This window comes from Oncorhynchus masou, chromosome 6, assembly GCF_036934945.1.
Source record: "Oncorhynchus masou masou isolate Uvic2021 chromosome 6, UVic_Omas_1.1, whole genome shotgun sequence".
In the NCBI taxonomy this organism is placed as follows: Eukaryota; Metazoa; Chordata; class Actinopteri; order Salmoniformes; family Salmonidae; genus Oncorhynchus; species Oncorhynchus masou.
Genome location: NC_088217.1, coordinates 27,206,058 through 27,228,890, shown reverse-complemented (window position 1 = coordinate 27,228,890; position 22,833 = coordinate 27,206,058). Strand labels below are relative to the sequence as shown.

The 22,833-nt window shown below is 42.3% G+C and overlaps 1 protein-coding gene across 2 annotated transcripts; it reads left to right on the top strand.

Moving 5' to 3' along the window:
• Nucleotides 1-1,382: 1,382 nt before the first annotated feature.
• On the top strand, nt 1,383-22,569 carry LOC135541785 (GTP-binding protein REM 1-like). Of its 2 annotated transcripts, none has more exons than XM_064968160.1 (5): nt 1,383-1,555; nt 2,356-2,714; nt 18,764-18,846; nt 20,242-20,449; nt 21,205-22,569. In XM_064968160.1, the coding sequence occupies exons 2-5, from the start codon at nt 2,381-2,383 to the stop codon at nt 21,480-21,482; spliced, it is 903 nt and encodes a 300-aa protein (XP_064824232.1). In that variant the 5' UTR covers nt 1,383-1,555; nt 2,356-2,380; the 3' UTR covers nt 21,483-22,569. The 2 variants fall into 2 exon arrangements, with proteins under 2 accessions (XP_064824232.1, XP_064824233.1); XM_064968161.1 differs by lacking the exon at nt 1,383-1,555 and adding an exon at nt 1,896-2,223.
• The last annotated feature ends 264 nt before the right edge of the window (nt 22,570-22,833 follow it).

The following is a 22,833-nucleotide window of genomic DNA, read 5'->3' as shown; positions in this document are numbered from 1 at the left end:
TTTAAGTTATCAACGCCAAACTAAAGTTGATATGTTCAGACTGCCCCAACTTCGATTGTTTGTCAAAGGATATTTGATACTATGTATACTTTTGAAACTATAACCATTTTTTTAATGTGCATAAATTAACATGGGTTTGAATGAGAACCATAGGAATACAGTGGTTGCTATCAAAATGGTCCTGCTCCTTGGTCAATTAAACTGGAATACCAACTATAAAACATTCAGGCAATCCAAACTTCAATTACTCTAAAACCTTTATGAACTATGTAAAAAGAAAATGCATAAAATGTAATGAAATAACTCACCAACAGTAATTATTGGACCGTTCAAGCTAGAGACACCAAAACAACTTCTGGCTATTCTATCGACCGATTCTTCACAAGCTAGCAAGCCCACCACATTTTCTTCAGGAAATGTACTTTTATAGTATTATTTGATTTCCTTAACCCACTCTAGCACTTAAAACGATTTAAGTTATTAACATGAAACCAACTACCAAATGTCCACACTGCCCCAATTCGGATTGCTTGATAAAATATTTTTGACAGCATTTATACTTTTGGAACTATATCAATATTTAAATGAGCTCCCAATGCATTTCAATGGCAAAAAAAAGCCCATAGACTTCAATGCTAAAAATTAAAAAAAAAAAAAAAAAAAAAAAAAAAAAAAAAAATGTTCAGGCTATCCTAACTTGATTTTTTGGTTTAGGTTTATCAATTATAACTTTATACATTTGCATTAAATAACTCACCACCAGTAATGCTTGTACCGTTCAACCTAGAGACACAAAACCAACATTCACATATTCAGGCTTTCCCAACTTCAAATTATTTAAAACATTTATCAACTATAACTATATTACTGTAGATTTGCATAAAATAACTCACCAATAGTAACTCTTGAACCATAGAGACCCCAAACCAACGTTCTCATATTCAGGCTATCCTAACTTCAAAACTATAACTTTATACTAACTACCAACAGTAACTTTTGAATTGTATAAGCAAGAGACACTAAACCATATTTTACATGTTCAGGCTATCCTGTCCAATAAATCAATACATTTTTACATCTACCTACTTTTCAAATATAACCAGTCACTACCATTACTACTGCAGTCACTACCACCATTATAACTTATTTCACAACAATAAATATTTTCAAACAAGCTAGCAAACACACCATATTTTCTTCAGGAAATGTAATTTTCTAGATTTGTATATAAAGCAGTGGTTGCCCTGTGTGGGCAATGTGCAAACATTAAAGGAACCTTTTAAGTATGTCTGCACTGTGGAGGTCAACATTGTGGTAAGAGAGAACACTAACAGTTTAGAACAGGAAGTGACTTACTTCACGTCATGTAGTCGGGGTGTGTTCTTAAATTAGATTAAAGTGAACTCACACACGGGAAAAGTTGCAGCAGCAATGAGGAAATTAAATGAGGGTTGATTCGAAGCACGCGCATCATCAAAGGACCTGCTCGGCTGAAAACACGCAGCGTGTTCAAGTTCGCATTGCCTACATGCGTTTAGCGGGATTTACTGCACGGGTGAGTATCTATCCATTGGTGGAAAAATAAATGAGCCTAATTAACATAGGCCATATCCATGTAGACAACAACTAGTTGGACAGGAAGTGCAATAGCTTTTCACGAAAACTTTGGTTCATGACAGCAAAAATATTATTTTGAAATTATTAAACCGCCGGCCGTCCCTATTACATTATTTAGTTGTTGACTGACAAAGTTAGTGGTGCTTCGAGTTTTCCAAATATTTAAAGTAGGCTACGCTATGGGTACGTCTTAGTGTTATCACTGGAGATGATCTGAAACATTGGCTCTGAATGCCTTTGAACGTGTGTGTGTGTGTGTGTGAGACGGAGAGGGAGACAGAGAGAGGAAAGAGAGACAGAAAGATGCGAGTAGAAGAACAGAGAGAGCGACCCCTGATTCCACTCTTAAATTTTTAACAGGGTTGTGGAACTTTGCAGGCTGTTGCCATGACTCCAGTGTATACTGTTACAATGTCCCATCAGCTATTCTATACAAGTGTAACAAAACTGATTGAAACATTGGAAGCTTGTCTTGTTACAAGAACAGAATGACAGCTCGCACACGGCTCTCCGACGCGCGAAAACTTTACTAGGCTATGGTGTAGTCTGTGCTTTGCTCTGAAATGGAGAATACTGGACACAATTAGAAGATTAATGGCTACAGTTGTGAGTAAATGAAAGACAATGTTATGTTTCAGGGCTATTTTCACTCCAGTAGGCTATGTGCTATTTTTTGTTCTATAGTAAATTATGACTTTATCACCTGATTATGCTGCATACTCTATTCTTCTTTTTAAGGAATGTTCTTTGCCTTTTCGCCAAGATGACACATACCCAGAGAGAGGGCAAAGAGACTTTGCGGAGAAGGGCAAGTACTCCTATCCCTGCCTCTCATCAGCCGGGGCCGAGAGACAGAGACCCACCAGCCGACCTCCATCACCCTCCGCTCTGCCAGTCTGCCTCATACCATCCCGGAGACAAGTCTCTCCACTGCCGCGCCAATTGGTCTTCTGATGACTCAGACAATGACTCGGATGGCTCGGGAGCAGAATGTTTATACCGCGTTGTTTTGCTAGGAGACCACGGTGTTGGAAAGTCGAGTCTTGCCAATATCTTTGCTGGCATACAGGAGAAGGATGCTCACGACCATACAGGAGGTGAGTTTTTTACTAAGCACAATTCCAATGATTATTACAAGGCTATTTATGGTGTGTATAGCCTACTATCACAACTATTGGGTCGTTTTTTGTCAATCTCTTATCAGTAACCTAAAATAAATTCCTTTTCTCCTAATTAAAATCCACTAATGACTAATTGGTTATTAAATTAGTAAATTCATTTATGCATCTCTTTAACAATGACTTTCAATAATTGTCTCTGACATTGCCATATCCCTGATAACCTTGGCTAACCGGTCACAACTACATCTATGGAACTCCTATAACTGGCACATGTAGAAGTGAGTGACCTCAAAGCTTGATTGGCAGCTTGTATTGACCCATGCATTTGGGCATCCAGCTGTGATGTGGTTTGTGGACGTTGTCGTTTTAAAAAAACAATTTCTCTATAGTTCTCAATTTAATAATAGTGCTAAGAATATTTAGAAAACAAATTAATAATGAAACTTTTTGGTCATGCATGATAGGGTAGCCTAGACAGACAGTGGCTTCATTCGTTTGTGAGTGGTTCATGTTGTTGTGACCTGTGTGTGTCGAGTCATTGCTGATGGCCGTGGATGGTAGTGACTGGCTGAAGATGCATCCCAAATGGCACCCTATTTTCCTTTAATAGTGCACTACTTTTTTGACCGTAGGGCTCTGGTCAAAAGTAGTACACTATAAAGGGAATAGGGTTCCATTTGGGATGCAGGCTAGCTGAATGCTATGAGTGGCCCTGTTGTTGTGGAGAGACCCATCAGCTGTCAGAAGGGCTGTGTGTCAGGGAGACCCGCTGGGACAGGACATCGTTTGACTGACACCGCCACCCAGTACCCTGTTTCTGTTTGGTCATTTCTCAAATTGCATCCTATTCCCTACATAGTGCATAGTGTCCTACTTTTGACCAGATCCCTGGGCCCTGTTCAAAAGTAGTGAACTAAATAGGACAGGGTTCCCCAACTGCCAGCCCGCAGGTGATTTTATTTGTCCCCCCCCCCCGCAAGTTGTTCAACATAAAAGACTGTAAAAACACCTGCACATCAGCACCAAGTGATTTTAATTCTGGAAATCTGTTCCAAGTATTCCCACACATAGTAGAGAGATATGTGATCGTATACAAATGTAAGCAAGGCTTGAAATTATTATGTTTTGTTCAAATGTTATATCTGTTTGGGCTTCTTGAGGTCGATTTGCAGTCTATAAATTCTATGTAATTATGTCCGGCCCCCTGACCATCCTCTCAAGAATAAATCTACCTGTGGCTGAATCTAGTTGATGATCCCTGAAATAGGGAATAGCCTCAGTGGTTGTTTTCAATGAGCTACATTTTGAGACCCACTGATAAACTGAGAATGGAGTTCCCCCATCAAATGTCATATTACATGATTATTATAATGTGTGCAATTGGAATATGCACTGACTGGGCCCAGTGCATCTCTGTGGTTACTGATATGGTCACATTGGCTGCATTTACACAGGCAGCCAAATTCAAATATTTTTTCCACTAATTGGTCTTTTGACCAATCACCTCAGATCTTTTCACATCAGATATTTTCAGAGTAGATCTGATTGGTCAAAAGACCAATTAGTGAAAAAAATATTTGAATTGGGCTGCCTGTGTAAACGCGGCCTAAGATATTCTGATGTAAAGTTTATTTTACTGGAAAGAATTCCTGAGGTGATGTGGGGACATGTATTTCCATAACCTCATAATTTAGATAGATATAGCCTGTGTTTTTCCAAAAGATTAGAGGAAAACCTTTTAAAAATCTTTGTACTGTACATGTATTTTGCCAAATGCCAAAGCATGTGCAGACACAGCCAGACAAAATAAGGGAACTCCTACTGGAGAGAGGTATTGTAAGGAGATGTAATTCCTAAAGAGGCTATCCCAAACAGGACAGAGATGAATGATAAGAAGCAGAGAGGGGTTGCCCCTGTCTGTTCTAGTGAGCGAGAGGGGGGGTGGATGTGTGGGCTCAGCTCTCTTGTTTATCTTTGCTGGATGGTGAGGTTAGGTTCAGGTTCTGCTGACATGGCAGTTGTGTGTGTGTGTCCCAGCTCTTCAGAAAGATAAGGGCTCCCCTATAACACCTCCCCACCCCCACCCGCTCTGACATCTGTTTTCAGCCTGTCACTGACTGGTGGTGTTATTGTTATTTTTAATGTCTTGTCACTTAGCTTGTCACACTGGCAGCAACTGAGCTGTTCTTCAAGTGGACTCCTTGGTTAGTTTAGAGCTGGTGTGATGAATGGCAAGTGTTTTATGAGGAGAGAACAGCATTACGAGGAGATTACAACTCATGCCAATGTAGGCATATTACTAGACATATTACTTGATTGCTTGTTTACAGGTTTTGACCTATATTGTAACTTCAACTCAACGACCTCAACTTCTAAAAGGTTTGCCGGACCATTTGTCATTGTTTTGTGCGGGCGGCTTTTACAATAAGGTTAGAGCTGAACGTGGAAAATGTAACAAGCTCTTTCACTCTTGGCCAAAGTGTGTTTTAGTCTCCCTGTCATGACGGCAAAGAGGATCTCATCAGACTCAACAAGACATGGCTGAATGATTTTTTTCCACATCGAAAAATCCATGTCATGACATGGTAGTGGAAGTGTAATAACCCCATGGTCATGAGATGGTAGTGGAAGTGTAATAACTCCATGGTCATGAGATGGTAGTGGAAGTGTAATAACTCCATGGTCATGAGATGGTAGTGGAAGTGTAATAACTCCATGGTCATGAGATGGTAGTGGAAGTGTAATAACTCCATGGTCATGAGATTGTAGTGGAAGTGTAATAAATGTAAATGTAAATAACTCCATGGTCATGAGATGGTAGTGGAAGTGTAATAACTCCATGGTCATGGTGGAAGTGTAATAACTCCATAGCCATGAGATGGTAGTGGAAGTGTAATAACTCCATGGTCATGGTGGAAGTGTAATAACTCCATGGTCATGAGATGGTAGTGGAAGTGTAATAACACCATGGTCATGGTGGAAGCGTATTAACTCCATAGCCATGAGATGGTAGTGGAAGTGTAATAACTCCATAGCCATGAGATGGTAGTGGAAGTATAATAACTCCATGGTCATATTGGGAGTGTAATAATTCCATGGTCATGGTGGAAGTGTAATAACTCCATGGTCATGAGATGGTAGTGGAAGTATAATAACTCCATGGTCATGGTGGAAGTGTAATAACTCCATGGTCATGAGATGGTAGTGGAAGTGTAATAACTCCATAGCCATGAGATGGTAGTGGAAGTGTAATAACTCCATAGCCATGAGATGGTAGTGGAAGTATAATAACTCCATGGTCATATTGGGAGTGTAATAACTCCATGGTAATAACTCCATCATGGTGGAAGTGTAATAACTCCATAGCCATGAGATGGTAGTGGAAGTGTAATAACTCCATGGTCATGAGATGGTAGTGGAAGTATAATAACTCCATGGTCATGGTGGAAGTGTAATAACTCCATGGTCATAGTGGAAGTGTAATAACTCCATAGCCATGAGATGGTAGTGGAAGTGTAATAACTCCATGGTCATAGTGGAAGTGTAATAACTCCATAGCCATGAGATGGTAGTGGAAGTGTAATAACTCCATAGCCATGAGATGGTAGTGGAAGTATAATAACTCCATGGTCATATTGGGAGTGTAATAACTCCATGGTCATAGTGGAAGTGTAATAACTCCATAGCCATGAGATGGTAGTGGAAGTGTAATAACTCCATGGTCATAGTGGAAGTGGAATAACTCCATAGCCATGAGATGGTAGTGGAAGTGTAATAACTCCATGGTCATGAGATGGTAGTGGAAGTTTAATAACTCCATGGTCATGAGATGGTAGTGGAAGTGTAATAACTCCATGGTCATAGTGGAAGTGTAATAACTCCATGGTCATGAGATGGTAGTGGAAGTGTAATAACTCCATGGTCATGAGATGGTAGTGGAAGTGTAATAACTCCCATGGTCATGGTGGAAGTGTAATAACTCCATGGTCATGAGATGGTAGTGGAAGTGTAATAACTCCATGGAAGTGGAAGTGTAATAACTCCATGGTCATGAGATGGTAGTGGAAGTGTAATAACTCCATGGTCATGAGATGGTAGTGGAAGTGTAATAACTCCATGGTCATGAGATGGTAGTGGAAGTGTAATAACTCCATGGTCATGAGATTGTAGTGGAAGTGTAATAACTCCATGGTCATGAGATGGTAGTGGAAGTGTAATAACTCCATGGTCATGGTGGAAGTGTAATAACTCCATAGCCATGAGATGGTAGTGGAAGTGTAATAACTCCATAGCCATGAGATGGTAGTGGAAGTATAATAACTCCATGGTCATGGTGGAAGTGTAATAACTCCATGGTCATGAGATGGTAGTGGAAGTGTAATAACACCATGGTCATGGTGGAAGCGTATTAACTCCATAGCCATGAGATGGTAGTGGAAGTGTAATAACTCCATAGCCATGAGATGGTAGTGGAAGTATAATAACTCCATGGTCATATTGGGAGTGTAATAATTCCATGGTCATGGTGGAAGTGTAATAACTCCATGGTCATGAGATGGTAGTGGAAGTATAATAACTCCATGGTCATGGTGGAAGTGTAATAACTCCATGGTCATGAGATGGTAGTGGAAGTGTAATAACTCCATAGCCATGAGATGGTAGTGGAAGTATAATAACTCAATGGTCATATTGGGAGTGTAATAACTCCATGGTCATGGTGGAAGTGTAATAACTCCATGGTCATGAGATGGTAGTGGAAGTATAATAACTCCATGGTCATGGTGGAAGTGTAATAACTCCATGGTCATAGTGGAAGTGTAATAACTCCATAGCCATGAGATGGTAGTGGAAGTGTAATAACTCCATGGTCATAGTGGAAGTGTAATAACTCCATAGCCATGAGATGGTAGTGGAAGTGTAATAACTCCATGGTCATAGTGGAAGTGTAATAACTCCATGGTCATGAGATGGTAGTGGAAGTGTAATAACTCCGTGGTCATAGTGGAAGTGTAATAACTCCATGGTCATGAGATGGTAGTGGAAGTGTAATAACTCCATGGTCATGGTGGAAGTGTAATAACTCCATGGTCATGAGATGGTAGTGGAAGTGTAATAACTCCATGGTCATGAGATGGTAGTGGAAGTGTAATAACTCCATGGTCATGGTGGAAGTGTAATAACTCCATAGCCATGAGATGGTAGTGGAAGTGTAATAACTCCATAGCCATGAGATGGTAGTGGAAGTGTAATAACTCCCTGGTCATAGTTGAAGTGTAATAACTCCATGGTCATGAGATGGTAGTGGAAGTGTAATAACTCCATGGTCATGGTGGAAGTGTAATAACTCCATGGTCATGAGATGGTAGTGGAAGTGTAATAACACCATGGTCATGGTGGAAGCGTCATGAGATGGTATTAACTCCATAGCCATGAGATGGTAGTGGAAGTGTAATAACTCCATAGCCATGAGATGGTAGTGGAAGTATAATAACTCCATGGTCATATTGGGAGTGTAATAATTCCATGGTCATGGTGGAAGTGTAATAACTCCATGGTCATGAGATGGTAGTGGAAGTATAATAACTCCATGGTCATGGTGGAAGTGTAATAACTCCATGGTCATGAGATGGTAGTGGAAGTGTAATAACTCCATAGCCATGAGATGGTAGTGGAAGTGTAATAACTCCATAGCCATGAGATGGTAGTGGAAGTATAATAACTCCATGGTCATATTGGGAGTGTAATAACTCCATGGTCATGGTGGAAGTGTAATAACTCCATGGTCATGAGATGGTAGTGGAAGTATAATAACTCCATGGTCATGGTGGAAGTGTAATAACTCCATGGTCATAGTGGAAGTGTAATAACTCCATAGCCATGAGATGGTAGTGGAAGTGTAATAACTCCATGGTCATAGTGGAAGTGTAATAACTCCATGGTCATAGTGGAAGTGTAATAACTCCATAGCCATGAGATGGTAGTGGAAGTGTAATAACTCCATGGTCATAGTGGAAGTGTAATAACTCCATAGCCATGAGATGGTAGTGGAAGTGTAATAACTCCATGGTCATGAGATGGTAGTGGAAGTTTAATAACTCCATGGTCATGAGATGGTAGTGGAAGTGTAATAACTCCATGGTCATGAGATGGTAGTGGAAGTGTAATAACTCCATGGTCATGAGATGGTAGTGGAAGTGTAATAACTCCATGGTCATAGTGGAAGTGTAATAACTCCATGGTCATGAGATGGTAGTGGAAGTGTAATAACACCATGGTCATGAGATGGTAGTGGAAGTGTAATAACTCCATGGTCATAGTGGAAGTGTAATAACTCCATGGTCATGAGATGGTAGTGGAAGTGTAATAACTCCATGGTCATGAGATGGTAGTGGAAGTGTAATAACTCCCTGGTCATAGTTGAAGTGTAATAACTCCATGGTCATGAGATGGTAGTGGAAGTGTAATAACTCCATGGTCATAGTGGAAGTGTAATAACTCCATAGCCATGAGATGGTAGTGAGAAGTGTAATAACTCCATGGTCATAGTGTAATAACTCCATGGTCATGAGATGGTCCATGGTGAGAAGTATAATAACTCCATGGTCATATTGGGAGTGTAATAATTCCATGGTCATGGTGGAAGTGTAATAACTCCATGGTCATGAGATGGTAGTGGAAGTATAATAACTCCATGGTCATGGTGGAAGTGTAATAACTCCATGGTCATGAGATGGTAGTGGAAGTGTAATAACTCCATAGCCATGAGATGGTAGTGGAAGTATAATAACTCAATGGTCATATTGGGAGTGTAATAACTCCATGGTCATGGTGGAAGTGTAATAACTCCATGGTCATGAGATGGTAGTGGAAGTATAATAACTCCATGGTCATGGTGGAAGTGTAATAACTCCATGGTCATAGTGGAAGTGTAATAACTCCATAGCCATGAGATGGTAGTGGAAGTGTAATAACTCCATGGTCATAGTGGAAGTGTAATAACTCCATAGCCATGAGATGGTAGTGGAAGTGTAATAACTCCATGGTCATAGTGGAAGTGTAATAACTCCATGGTCATGAGATGGTAGTGGAAGTGTAATAACTCCATGGTCATAGTGGAAGTGTAATAACTCCATGGTCATGAGATGGTAGTGGAAGTGTAATAACTCCATGGTCATGGTGGAAGTGTAATAACTCCATGGTCATGAGATGGTAGTGGAAGTTAATAACTCCATGGTCATGAGATGGTAGTGGAAGTGTAATAACTCCATGGTCATGGTGGAAGTGTAATAACTCCATAGCCATGAGATGGTAGTGGAAGTGTAATAACTCCATAGCCATGAGATGGTAGTGGAAGTGTAATAACTCCCTGGTCATAGTTGAAGTGTAATAACTCCATGGTCATGAGATGGTAGTGGAAGTGTAATAACTCCATGGTCATGGTGGAAGTGTAATAACTCCATGGTCATGAGATGGTAGTGGAAGTGTAATAACACCATGGTCATGGTGGAAGCGTATTAACTCCATAGCCATGAGATGGTAGTGGAAGTGTAATAACTCCATAGCCATGAGATGGTAGTGGAAGTATAATAACTCCATGGTCATATTGGGAGTGTAATAATTCCATGGTCATGGTGGAAGTGTAATAACTCCATGGTCATGAGATGGTAGTGGAAGTATAATAACTCCATGGTCATGGTGGAAGTGTAATAACTCCATGGTCATGAGATGGTAGTGGAAGTGTAATAACTCCATAGCCATGAGATGGTAGTGGAAGTGTAATAACTCCATAGCCATGAGATGGTAGTGGAAGTATAATAACTCCATGGTCATATTGGGAGTGTAATAACTCCATGGTCATGGTGGAAGTGTAATAACTCCATGGTCATGAGATGGTAGTGGAAGTATAATAACTCCATGGTCATGGTGGAAGTGTAATAACTCCATGGTCATAGTGGAAGTGTAATAACTCCATAGCCATGAGATGGTAGTGGAAGTGTAATAACTCCATGGTCATAGTAGAAGTGTAATAACTCCATGGTCATAGTGGAAGTGTAATAACTCCATAGCCATGAGATGGTAGTGGAAGTGTAATAACTCCATGGTCATAGTGGAAGTGTAATAACTCCATAGCCATGAGATGGTAGTGGAAGTGTAATAACTCCATGGTCATGAGATGGTAGTGGAAGTTTAATAACTCCATGGTCATGAGATGGTAGTGGAAGTGTAATAACTCCACGGTCATGAGATGGTAGTGGAAGTGTAATAACTCCATGGTCATGAGATGGTAGTGGAAGTGTAATAACTCCATGGTCATAGTGGAAGTGTAATAACTCCATGGTCATGAGATGGTAGTGGAAGTGTAATAACACCATGGTCATGAGATGGTAGTGGAAGTGTAATAACTCCATGGTCATAGTGGAAGTGTAATAACTCCATGGTCATGAGATGGTAGTGGAGATGGTAGTGGAAGTGTAATAACTCCATGGTCATGAGATGGTAGTGGAAGTGTAATAACTCCCTGGTCATAGTTGAAGTGTAATAACTCCATGGTCATGAGATGGTAGTGGAAGTGTAATAACTCCATGGTCATAGTGGAAGTGTAATAACTCCATGGTCATGAGATGGTAGTGGAAGTGTAATAACTCCATGGTCATGAGATGGTAGTGGAAGTGTAATAACTCCATGGTCATGGTGGAAGTGTAATAACCCCATGGTCATGAGATGGTAGTGGAAGTGTAATAACTCCATGGTCATGAGATGGTAGTGGAAGTGTAATAACTCCATGGTCATGACATGGTAGTGGAAGTGTAATAACTCCATGGTCATGAGATGGTAGTGGAAGTGTAATAACTCCATGGTCATGAGATTGTAGTGGAAGTGTAATAACTCCATGGTCATGAGATGGTAGTGGAAGTGTAATAACTCCATGGTCATGGTGGAAGTGTAATAACTCCATAGCCATGAGATGGTAGTGGAAGTATAATAACTCCATAGTCATGGTGGAAGTGTAATAACTCCATGGTCATGAGATGGTAGTGGAAGTGTAATAACACCATGGTCATGGTGGAAGCGTATTAACTCCATAGCCATGAGATGGTAGTGGAAGTGTAATAACTCCATAGCCATGAGATGGTAGTGGAAGTATAATAACTCCATGGTCATATTGGGAGTGTAATAATTCCATGGTCATGGTGGAAGTGTAATAACTCCATGGTCATGAGATGGTAGTGGAAGTATAATAACTCCATGGTCATGGTGGAAGTGTAATAACTCCATGGTCATGAGATGGTAGTGGAAGTGTAATAACTCCATAGCCATGAGATGGTAGTGGAAGTATAATAACTCCATGGTCATATTGGGAGTGTAATAACTCCATGGTCATGGTGGAAGTGTAATAACTCCATGGTCATGAGATGGTAGTGGAAGTATAATAACTCCATGGTCATGGTGGAAGTGTAATAACTCCATGGTCATAGTGGAAGTGTAATAACCCCATGGTCATGAGATGGTAGTGGAAGTGTAATAACTCCATGGTCATAGTGGAAGTGTAATAACTCCATAGCCATGAGATGGTAGTGGAAGTGTAATAACTCCATGGTCATGAGATTGTAGTGGAAGTGTAATAACTCCATGGTCATGAGATGGTAGTGGAAGTGTAATAACTCCATGGTCATGAGATGGTAGTGGAAGTATAATAACTCCATGGTCATGGTGGAAGTGTAATAACTCCATGGTCATAGTGGAAGTGTAATAACTCCATAGCCATGAGATGGTAGTGGAAGTGTAATAACTCCATGGTCATAGTGGAAGTGTAATAACTCCATAGCCATGAGATGGTAGTGGAAGTGTAATAACTCCATGGTCATGAGATTGTAGTGGAAGTGTAATAACTCCATGGTCATGAGATGGTAGTGGAAGTGTAATAACTCCACGGTCATGAGATGGTAGTGGAAGTGTAATAACTCCATGGTCATGAGATGGTAGTGGAAGTGTAATAACTCCATGGTCATAGTGGAAGTGTAATAACTCCATGGTCATGAGATGGTAGTGGAAGTGTAATAACACCATGGTCATGAGATGGTAGTGGAAGTGTAATAACTCCATGGTCATAGTGGAAGTGTAATAACTCCATGGTCATGAGATTGTAGTGGAAGTGTAATAACTTCATGGTCATGAGATGGTAGTGGAAGTGTAATAACTCCATGGTCATGAGATGGTAGTGGAAGTGTAATAACTCCCTGGTCATAGTTGAAGTGTAATAACTCCATGGTCATGAGATGGTAGTGGAAGTGTAATAACTCCATGGTCATAGTGGAAGTGTAATAACTCCATGGTCATGAGATGGTAGTGGAAGTGTAATAACTCCGTGGTCATAGTGGAAGTGTAATAACTCCATGGTCATGAGATGGTAGTGGAAGTGTAATAACTCCATGGTCATGGTGGAAGTGTAATAACTCCATGGTCATGAGATGGTAGTGGAAGTGTAATAACTCCATGGTCATGAGATGGTAGTGGAAGTGTAATAACTCCATGGTCATGGTGGAAGTGTAATAACTCCATAGCCATGAGATGGTAGTGGAAGTGTAATAACTCCATAGCCATGAGATGGTAGTGGAAGTATAATAATTCCATGGTCATAGTGGAAGTGTAATAACTCCATGGTCATGAGATGGTAGTGGAATGTGTAATTACTCCATGGTCATGAGATAGTAGTGGAAGTATAATAACTCCTTGGTCATAGTGGAAGTGTAATAACTCCATGGTTATGAGATGGTAGTGGAATGTGTAATAACTCAATGGTCATGAGATGGTAGTGGAATGTGTAATAACTCAATGGTCATGAGATGGTAGTGGAATGTGTAATAACTCCATGATCATAGTGGAAGTGTAATAACTCCATGGTCATGAGATGGTAGTGGAAGTGTAATAACTCCATAGCACCTTTTATAGGTAGTAGGGATAAACACATCAGTAGAGTTCTTGGATGTCAAATATATTTGACCAACTTTGCAAAACACCAGATAAGCTTAAAATGGCCTAAATTATTCATCATATGAAAAAATCTGATTCAGCTCACTGATATACATGTGTATGCTCCCATGTGGTTTATTGACAGCAGTTTACAAGGTTTCAAGCCTTAGGTCTCCATCAGGTTTCCATTCATAAAGAACAAGCCCAGATTATTTATATATATATATATATGGAATGGAAACCTGATGGAGACCTAAGGCTTGAAACCTTGTAGACTGCTGTCAATAAAATATTTGGATATATCTCTCTATATATGAGACACACACACACACATAAAGAACAAGCCCAGATTATTTATATATATATATAATCTGGGCTTGTTCTTTATGTGTGTAACGGCTTTCTTCTACCTCCTTCTCTGACGAAGAGGTGGAATAAAGATCGGACCAAAATGCAACGTGGTTCGTTCGATACATCTTTAATTATGACGAAACACGAACAATACAAAACCCCACTCCATAAATGTCATAGTTCCTCCCGCGTCCTGGGATAATCCACCCTCACCGCCGACCATGGCCTAATAGTTCTAACCCAGAACCCCACTGAACTGAGGAGCAGCTCGTGACTGAGGGGCAGCTCGGGACTGAGGGGCAGCTCGGGACTGAGGCAGCTCGGGACTGAGGGGCAGCTTGGGACTGAGGGGCAGCTCGGGACTGAGGGGCAGCTCGGGACTGAGGGGCAGCCCGGCACTGAGGGGAAGCCCGGCACTGAGAGGAAGCCCGGCACTGAGAGGAAGCCCAGCACTGAGAGGAAGCCCAGCACTGAGAGGAAGCCCAGCACTGAGAGGAAGCCCAGCACTGAGAGGAAGCCCAGCCAGGCAGTTGAATCCGGCAGATCCTGGCTGGCTGGCAGTTCTGGCAGATCCTGGCTGACTGGCGGATCTGGAAGAGTCTGGTTGACTGGCAGATCTGGAAGAGTCTGGTTGACTGGCAGATCTGGAAGATTCTGGTTGACTGGCAGATCTGGAAGATTCTGGTTGACTGGCAGATCTGGAAGAGTCTGGCTGACTGGCAGATCTGGAAGAGTCTGGCTGACTGGCAGATCTGGAAGAGTCTGGCTGACTGGTGGATCCTGGCAGACTGACGGCTCTGGCTGCACCATGCAGATTGACAGCTCTGGCGACTTCTTGCAGACTGACAGCTCTGGCTGCTCCATGCAGACTAACAGCTCTGGCAGCTCCTTGCAGACTGGCAGCTCCTTGCAGACTGGCAGCTCCTTGCAGACAGGCAGCTCCTTGCAGACTGGCAGCTCCTTGCAGACTGGCAGCTCCATGCAGACTGGCAGCTTCTTGCAGACTGACAGCTCTGGCTGCTCCATGCAGACTAACAGCTCTGGCAGCTCCTTGCAGACTGGCAGCTTCTTGCAGACTGGCAGCTCCTTGCAGACTGGCAGCTCCATGCAGACTGGCAGCTCCATGCAGACTGGCAGCTCCATGCAGACTGGCAGCTCTGGCTGCTCCATGCAGACTGGCAGCTCTGGCTGCTCCATGCAGACTGGCAGCTCAGGCTGCTCCGAACAGGCAAGAGGCTCCGGCAGCGCTGTAGAGGAGGAAGACTCTAGAAGCGCTGAACAGGCGGGAGACTCCGGTAGAGCAGGAGAGGAGAAAGGCTCTGATAGCGCTGAACAGACAGGAGACTCCAGCAGCGCTGTAGAGGAGGAAGGCTCTAGAGGCGCTGAACAGGCGGGAGGCTCCGGCAGCGCAGGAGAGGCGAGGCGCACTGTAGGCCTGATGCGTGGTGCTGGCACTGGTGGTACTGGGCCGAGGACACGCACAGGAAGCCTGGTGCGGGGAGCTGCCACCGGAGGGCTGGGTTGTGGAGGTGGCACAGGATGGGCTAGACCGTGAAGGCGCACTGGAGATCTTGAGAGCAGTGTTGGCACAGGACGTGCAAGGCTAGGGATGTGCACAGGAGGCCTGGTGCGTGAGGCTGGCACCAACTTCACCAGCCGACTAACACGCACCTCAGGACCAGTATGGAGCGCTGACCCAGGTGACATTAAATCCCTGACACGTTCCGTCGGGCGAATTCCATGCAAAAAGCACCAACACAGCAACTCCCTCATTTCTCTCTCCTCCAATTTCCCCATTAACTCCTTCACAGTCTCTGCTTCGCTCACCTCCAACACCGGTTCTGGTCTCCTCCTTGGCTCCTCACGATAAACAGGGAGAGTGGGCTCAGGTCTGACTCCTGACTCTGCCACACTCTCCCTGAGCCCCCCCCCCAAGAAATTTTTGGGGCTGACTCTCGGGCTTCCATCCTCGTCGCCGCGCTGCCTACTCATACCGGCGCCTCTCAGCTCTCTCCGCCTCCAGTTCTTCTTTGGGGCGGCGATATTCTCCAGGCCGATTCCAGGGTCCTTCTCCGAACAATTTCTCCTCCCAAGTCCAGAAGTCCTGTGATCGCTGTTGCTGCCTTTGTTGCTTCTCCTGTGGCTCCTGCCCGTTGACACGTTGCTTGGTCCGTTTGTGGTGGGTGATTCTGTAATGGCTTTCTTCTACCTCCTTCTCTGACGAAGAGGTGGAATAAGGATCGGCCAAAATGCAACGTGGTTCGTTCGATACATCTTTAATTATGATGAAACACGAACAATACAAAACAACAAACGTCGAAAACCGAAACAGCCCTGACTGGTGCAACAAACACAGAGACAGGAACAATCACCCATGAAATACAAAGTGAAACCCAGGCTACCTAAATACGGTTCCCAATCAGAGACAACGAGAATCACCTGACTCCGATTGAGAACCGCCTCAGGCAGCCAAGCCTATGCAACACCCCTACTCAGCCGCAATCCCAATAACTACAAAACCCCAATACGACAACATAAACCCATGTCACACCCTGGCCTGACCAACTAATTAACTAAAACACAAAATACTAAGACCAAGGCGTGACAATGTGTGTGTGTCTCATATATAGAGAGATATTTCCAAATGACTTCACACCTGCTGACTTCACACCTGCTGACTGCAACCAATTGTAGACATATAGTAGTAGGAGGTGACATGTAAAAATCCTTTCTGTATCTACAACAAGATGTAGGGGTGGTTTCCCGGACACAGACTAAGCCTAGCCCTGGACTAAAAAGCATGTTCAACTGAGAATTTCCATTTAATGTGATGTTTAGTCTAGTTAGTTTAGTTTTAGGCTTTATCGATGTCTGGGTAACCGTCCCTAAGAGTTGTATTTGAATGTTTAGCAAAAGTAGCAGGCCAACTAGGTTACAATTTGTACAACTACAGTGGCAAGAAAAAGTATGTGAACCCTTTGGAATTATCTGGATTTCTGCATAAATTGGTTCTAAAATTAGATCTGATCTTCATCTACGTCACAACGACAGACAAACACAGTCTGCTTAAAATAATAACACACAAATTATTGTATTTTTCTCATCTATATTGAATACATACTTGAAACATTCACAGTGTAAGTTGGGAAAAGTATGTGAACCCGTAGGCTAATGACTTCTCCAAAAGCTAATTGGAGTCAGGAGTCAGCTAACCGGGAGTACAATCATTGAGACGAGATTGGAGATGTTGGTTAGAGCTGTCCTGCCCTATAAAAAACACTCACAAAATGTTTGTTTGCTATTCAAAAGAGGCATTGCCTGATGTGAACCATGCCTCAAACAAAAGAGATCTCAGAAGACCCAAGATTAAGAGTTGTTGACTTGCATAAAGCTGGAAAGGGTTACAAAAGTATGTCTAAAAGCCTTGATGTTCATCAGTCCACAGTAAGACAAATTGTCTATAAATGGAGAAAGTTCACCACTGTTGCTACTCTGCCTAGGAGTGGCCGTCCTGCAAAGATGACTGCAAGATCATGGTGCAGAATGCTTAATAAGGTTAAGAAGAATCTTAGAGTGTCAGCTAAAGACTTAATTAAATCTCTGGAACATGCTAACATCTTTGTTTACGAGTCTACGATACGTAAAACACTAAACAAGAATGGTGTTCATGGGAGGACACCACGGAAGAAGCCATTGCTGTCCAAAAAAAACATTGATGCACGTCTGAAGTTCGCAAAAGAGCATCTGGATGTTTCACAGAGTTACTGGCAAAATATTCTGTGGACAGATTAAAGTAAAGTTGAGTTGTTTGGAAGGAACACACAACACTGTGTGGAGAAAAAAGGCCCAGCACACCAACATCAAAACCTCATTCCAACTGTAACCTATAATGGAGGGAGCATGATGGTTTGGAGCTGTTTTGCTGCCTCAGGGCCTGGACAGCTTGCTATCATCGAAGGAAAAATGAATTCCCAAGTTTATCAAGACATTTTGTAGGAGAATGTAAGGCTATATGTCCGCCAGTTGAAGCTCAACAGAAGTTGGGTGATGCAACAGGACAACGACCCAAAACACAGAAGTAAATCAACAACAGAATGGCTTCAACAGAAGAAAATACGCCTTCTGGAATGGCCCAGTCAGTCCTGACCTCAACCCGATTTGAGATGCTGTGACATGACCTCAAGAGAGCGGTTCACACCAGATATCCCAAGAATATTTGTGAACTGAAACAGTTTTGTAAAGAGGAATGGTCCAAAATTCCTCCTGGCCATTGGGCAGGTCTGGTCTGCAACTACAGAAAACGTTTGGTTGAGGTTATGGCTGCCAAAGTAGGGTCGACCAGTTATTAAAATCAAGGGTTCACATACTTTTCCCACCTTACACTGTAAATGTTTACATGGTGTTCAATAAAGACATAAAAACATATAATTGTTTGTGTGTTATTAGTTTAAGCAGACTGTGTTTGTCTATTGTTGTGACTTAGATGAAGATCAGATAAAATGTTATGACCAATTGATGCAGAAGTCTAGGTTATTCCAAAGGGTTCACATACTTTTTCTTGCCTATCCACCATCTGATGTAACTATTTCAACTCCTTTTTCTGTCTTCCTTTTAGAATGTTTTCCAACATTATTGAGGAATGTACAGTATGAAATAATAACATAATTTCTAATATCTTTCCTGGCTATTGTTTGTTGGTTTAGAGGACACCTATGAGAAAACCATGACTGTGGATGGGGAGGAGACCATCCTCATCGTCATGGACACCTGGGAGAACGAGAAACAGGTACGACAATAACAATGAACCTGGTTTTGTCAACAAAAAATGGATTGCACAGTAGTGGCGAATATGATGTCTTTTGCAACAAGACTCTTTTCAAAGTAAAAAAGGTGGAAAAAATACACATTTTAACAAGAAAAACAGGAAAAACCAAGTTCTATAACTTCATCTATTTAGTTTGTTTACCTTCAAGATACATGGTGTATGAGGCCTCCCAAGTGGCCCATGGTCGAAGGCACTCCATCGCAGTGCTAGAGGCGTCACTACAGACCCAGGTTCGTTCCTTGGCTGTGTCATAACTGGTTGTGATCGGGAGTCCCATAGGGCAGCGCAAAATTGGCCCAGCGTCATCCGGGTCATCACGCTCTAGCGACTCCTTGTGGCTTGCCGGGCGCCTGCAGGTTGACCTCGGTCGTCAGTTGAACAGTGTTTCCTCCGACACATTGGTGCAGTTGGCTTCTGGGTTAAGCGGGTGCGTGTTAAGAAGTATGGTTTGGTGAGTTTCGGAGGACGCATGACTCGACCTTCGCCTCCCAAGCCCATTGGGCAGTTGCAGCGATAAGACCAGATCGAAATTGGAGAGAAAACGTGGGTAAAATTTCCCAAAAAATAAAAAGATACATGGTGTACTTGATGGCACTCAAGAGAACACAAACACTGACGTAGAGAAAATGAAACAACCCACTTAACCATAAGCCTCCATTCTATTCTCTTCAAAACAACTATGATACCTAAAGGGCAACCCGTCATTGTGGAAAAATATCTGTGCTCACTCTGTGTGCCTGTAGCAATACCCCATTGACTCACCCCCCAAAGTGGGGTGAATCCTGGTTGTGCTGGAGTCAGTGAGTGGTGCATGGCTCCAGTGGTATGGGGCAAGCGTCTGTATGGGACACTGATGTCTGTGGGGCCTAATTACTCCAGTATTGATTACAGCTGGGGAGTGAAGCATGCAGGCCAGGCTGCGTGTTGACTTGTCTGTACCTGGTAAGAGGAGATATAAGGACATAATGATGTCTATAAGGACAGTGGTTTGACTGTGTTTAAGAGCACCAAGTGTTTTTAGAGGCAGAAAGTCAGATAGATGTACTGTATGTTTGACCAATGACCATCCCTGGAAACCAGAGTTCTGTATTCACAAATACATAGAAATCCGCTTGGGTCCTTCTGTCACAATTTGCATTTACCCTTTTTCGAATAAGGAAGTTAAAACTTCATGTTGACCATCACTAATCTTTTAAATGGACAAGGTTATATTTGACATCAAGGTTGGCTTCAATGATAACATCAAAGAACACATGCTATATCATCCAGATCCTGGTGAGCCCCCAAATATGTCTATTGTTGTTGAATGTTGAACTTTATTTCTGTTGGATAACAGTTTTAATTTGTTTCTCTCAGGAGGAAGATCAGAAGTGGGTCCAGGACTACTGTATGCAGGTGGGCAACGCCTACGTCATAGTTTACTCCATCACGGATCGCACCAGCTTCGAGAGTGCCTCCGAGTTACGCATCCAGCTGCGGCGCATACGGCAGGCCGAGAACATTCCCATCATCCTCGTGGGCAACAAAAGTGACTTGGTCCGCTCCAGAGAAGTGGCTGTAGAAGGTAACGTTGATTCCAATGATAATGATGTTATCATTAAAGCATCTCTACACATCTTCTTCTGAACAGTGATTTGATGACAGCCATTTAAGCAATATGAGCAGCGCTCTGCTTATAATAGAGAGTAAAATAGTTTGGCTTACAACAGTTCGTGTTGCATTTTCTGTGGACTTCATAGTCAAAACTACAGAACATTGAAATCACATATCAAATGTTGCAGTCCACACGACAGACTGTGGACTGTTCATTTAACATTCCAAGAGTTGGATTTACAGCACACATCTCATACACTAACACTGTATTTAACAATGTCACTAAAATTCTTGATGATTTGGTAATGTTTTAATATTTAACCTGTTCTGCAGGTGAGAATAAGCTTGTTCTAATTCTGGAGCAATGGATCAAATGGATTTATGTTGGAAGTTTCACCTGATCCAGGGATTTTTTTAGTAGATTTCTAAATATGTGGACATTGTGTATGATTGAATGTATGGCACAGAGTGCCCATGTCACTTGTTTTTCCCTGCAGCCACTTGCCTACCAATAGAGGACCAATGGAATGGAAACAAGTCCATTTTGTGTATATAATCCTCTGCAAAAAAACGTGGTACATGTATTGGTTGCCTTGTGTGGCTTCTTTATTTATTTAAAATTGTCAGACCAAGTTGTCAGACCCAGACATTAATCTAATGTCGACCTCTCACACTTAAACACCTCTCGTTTGACCCTTTCTTCCTCTGTGCTCTGCTCTCTCCTAGAGGGTCGTGCGTGCGCTGTGGTGTTCGACTGCAAATTCATAGAGACATCTGCTTCGCTCCACCACAACGTTCACGAGCTCTTCGAGGGCATCGTCCGGCAGATTCGCCTGAGGCGAGACAGCAAGGAGACCAACGAGCGCCGGCGCTCCGTCTACAAGCGTAAGGAGAGCCTCACCAAGAAGGCCCGCCGCTTTCTAGACCGCCTGGTGGCCAAGAACAACAAGAAGATGGCGCTGAAGGTTCGCGCCAAGTCTTGCCACGACCTGGCCGTGCTGTAATGGCTGCTGTGTGGTGTGCAACAAGTGGTTCACGCCATCAGTGGTTGCAGACTCCAACACTCCTCTTTACCCTAACAATCCCCTTGTAGTAAAGGGGAAGAACATTGTTTGTTATTTTCTATTTATTTCACCCATTAGAAGCAATTGGGTTGCGGAAATGTGAGGCAAATGAGACTTTTTGTTGCTATATCCCAGATTTTCTGAGAATGAGTTTGTTAAACATACACCTTATCAACTGTTTGCCTTACATCTAATTAAATAGATTCCTAGACCAGTGTATCCAGACACAGATCTGACATTTAAACTCCTTTTTCTATCTCTTTTTGAGAAGGTTTTCTAAGATTATTGAGGTATGAAATAATTATTTGAATGCACTGTATGATGTATTTTTGCCATGAGGAAAGCAATGTCCACAGAGGTACTTCACACAGATTTCACTGACTACTTGATTTCAAGGTTTTGCACTATGGGAGACAGTGATGTATTAGGAGGAATCAGTGGAGCTTCTTCTACAGCAATGATGTTTCTCTCTACCAACAGAGCTCAAGTCTGGTTTGAGACTGTTCTGTCTGTGAGCCCATCAGTTCACAGCTAAATTACATGTGAATGGCGATGTTGTTTGGAAATCGACACCATCGTAAACCTTCCAAAAGGTTTATCCCATCCTCATCTTCCTTTACAAGCACCTCCTACACTGGAAGGACCAGTAGGGTGTTACAGTGAAACTGTCATGGACGCTTTTGAAGAGGCGTGGTCTGGTTGATCACTGTCAAGAAACACCTTTGTATGATGACATGGTCCTGAAGAGACCAAAGAAGTGTTGAGTTCTTCAATGTCAGTGTTTGTGTCCATGTTGGGCAGAGAGAGGTATAATAATCACTTTTGTACAAAATTATGTTTTGAGTTTGTAAATATAGTATGTCAATGATTTTTAAGCGGAAATAAAGCAGTAGGAAATGTATTACCACTTTACCATTGTCTGCACTGGAATTTAAGGTATGTTACATTTCTGTAAGCAACGCCTTAAGAGTATTATTAAAGGATCAAAATGAGCTATTTTTAAAAGCTTTTATAAAATATTTGAAAGAAATGAAAGAGATCGTTGCTAACCTGAGTGCCTCATTTCTGCTTTCTCCTCATATTAGCTGAAGCAAAACCAGACTGAGCGATGTGAGCATAGACTCTTCAAAGGCTTTAAAGTACGTGAGTGATTCTGGTGTAGCTTTCCATAAACCTGCTAAAGGAAAGGGGCGACTAGAGAACATATTGTTACAATGGCTTCTTCCCAAATGGCACCCTATTCCCTATAAAGAGCACTACTTTTGCTGCTGTGTGTGTTCCATATGGAGTT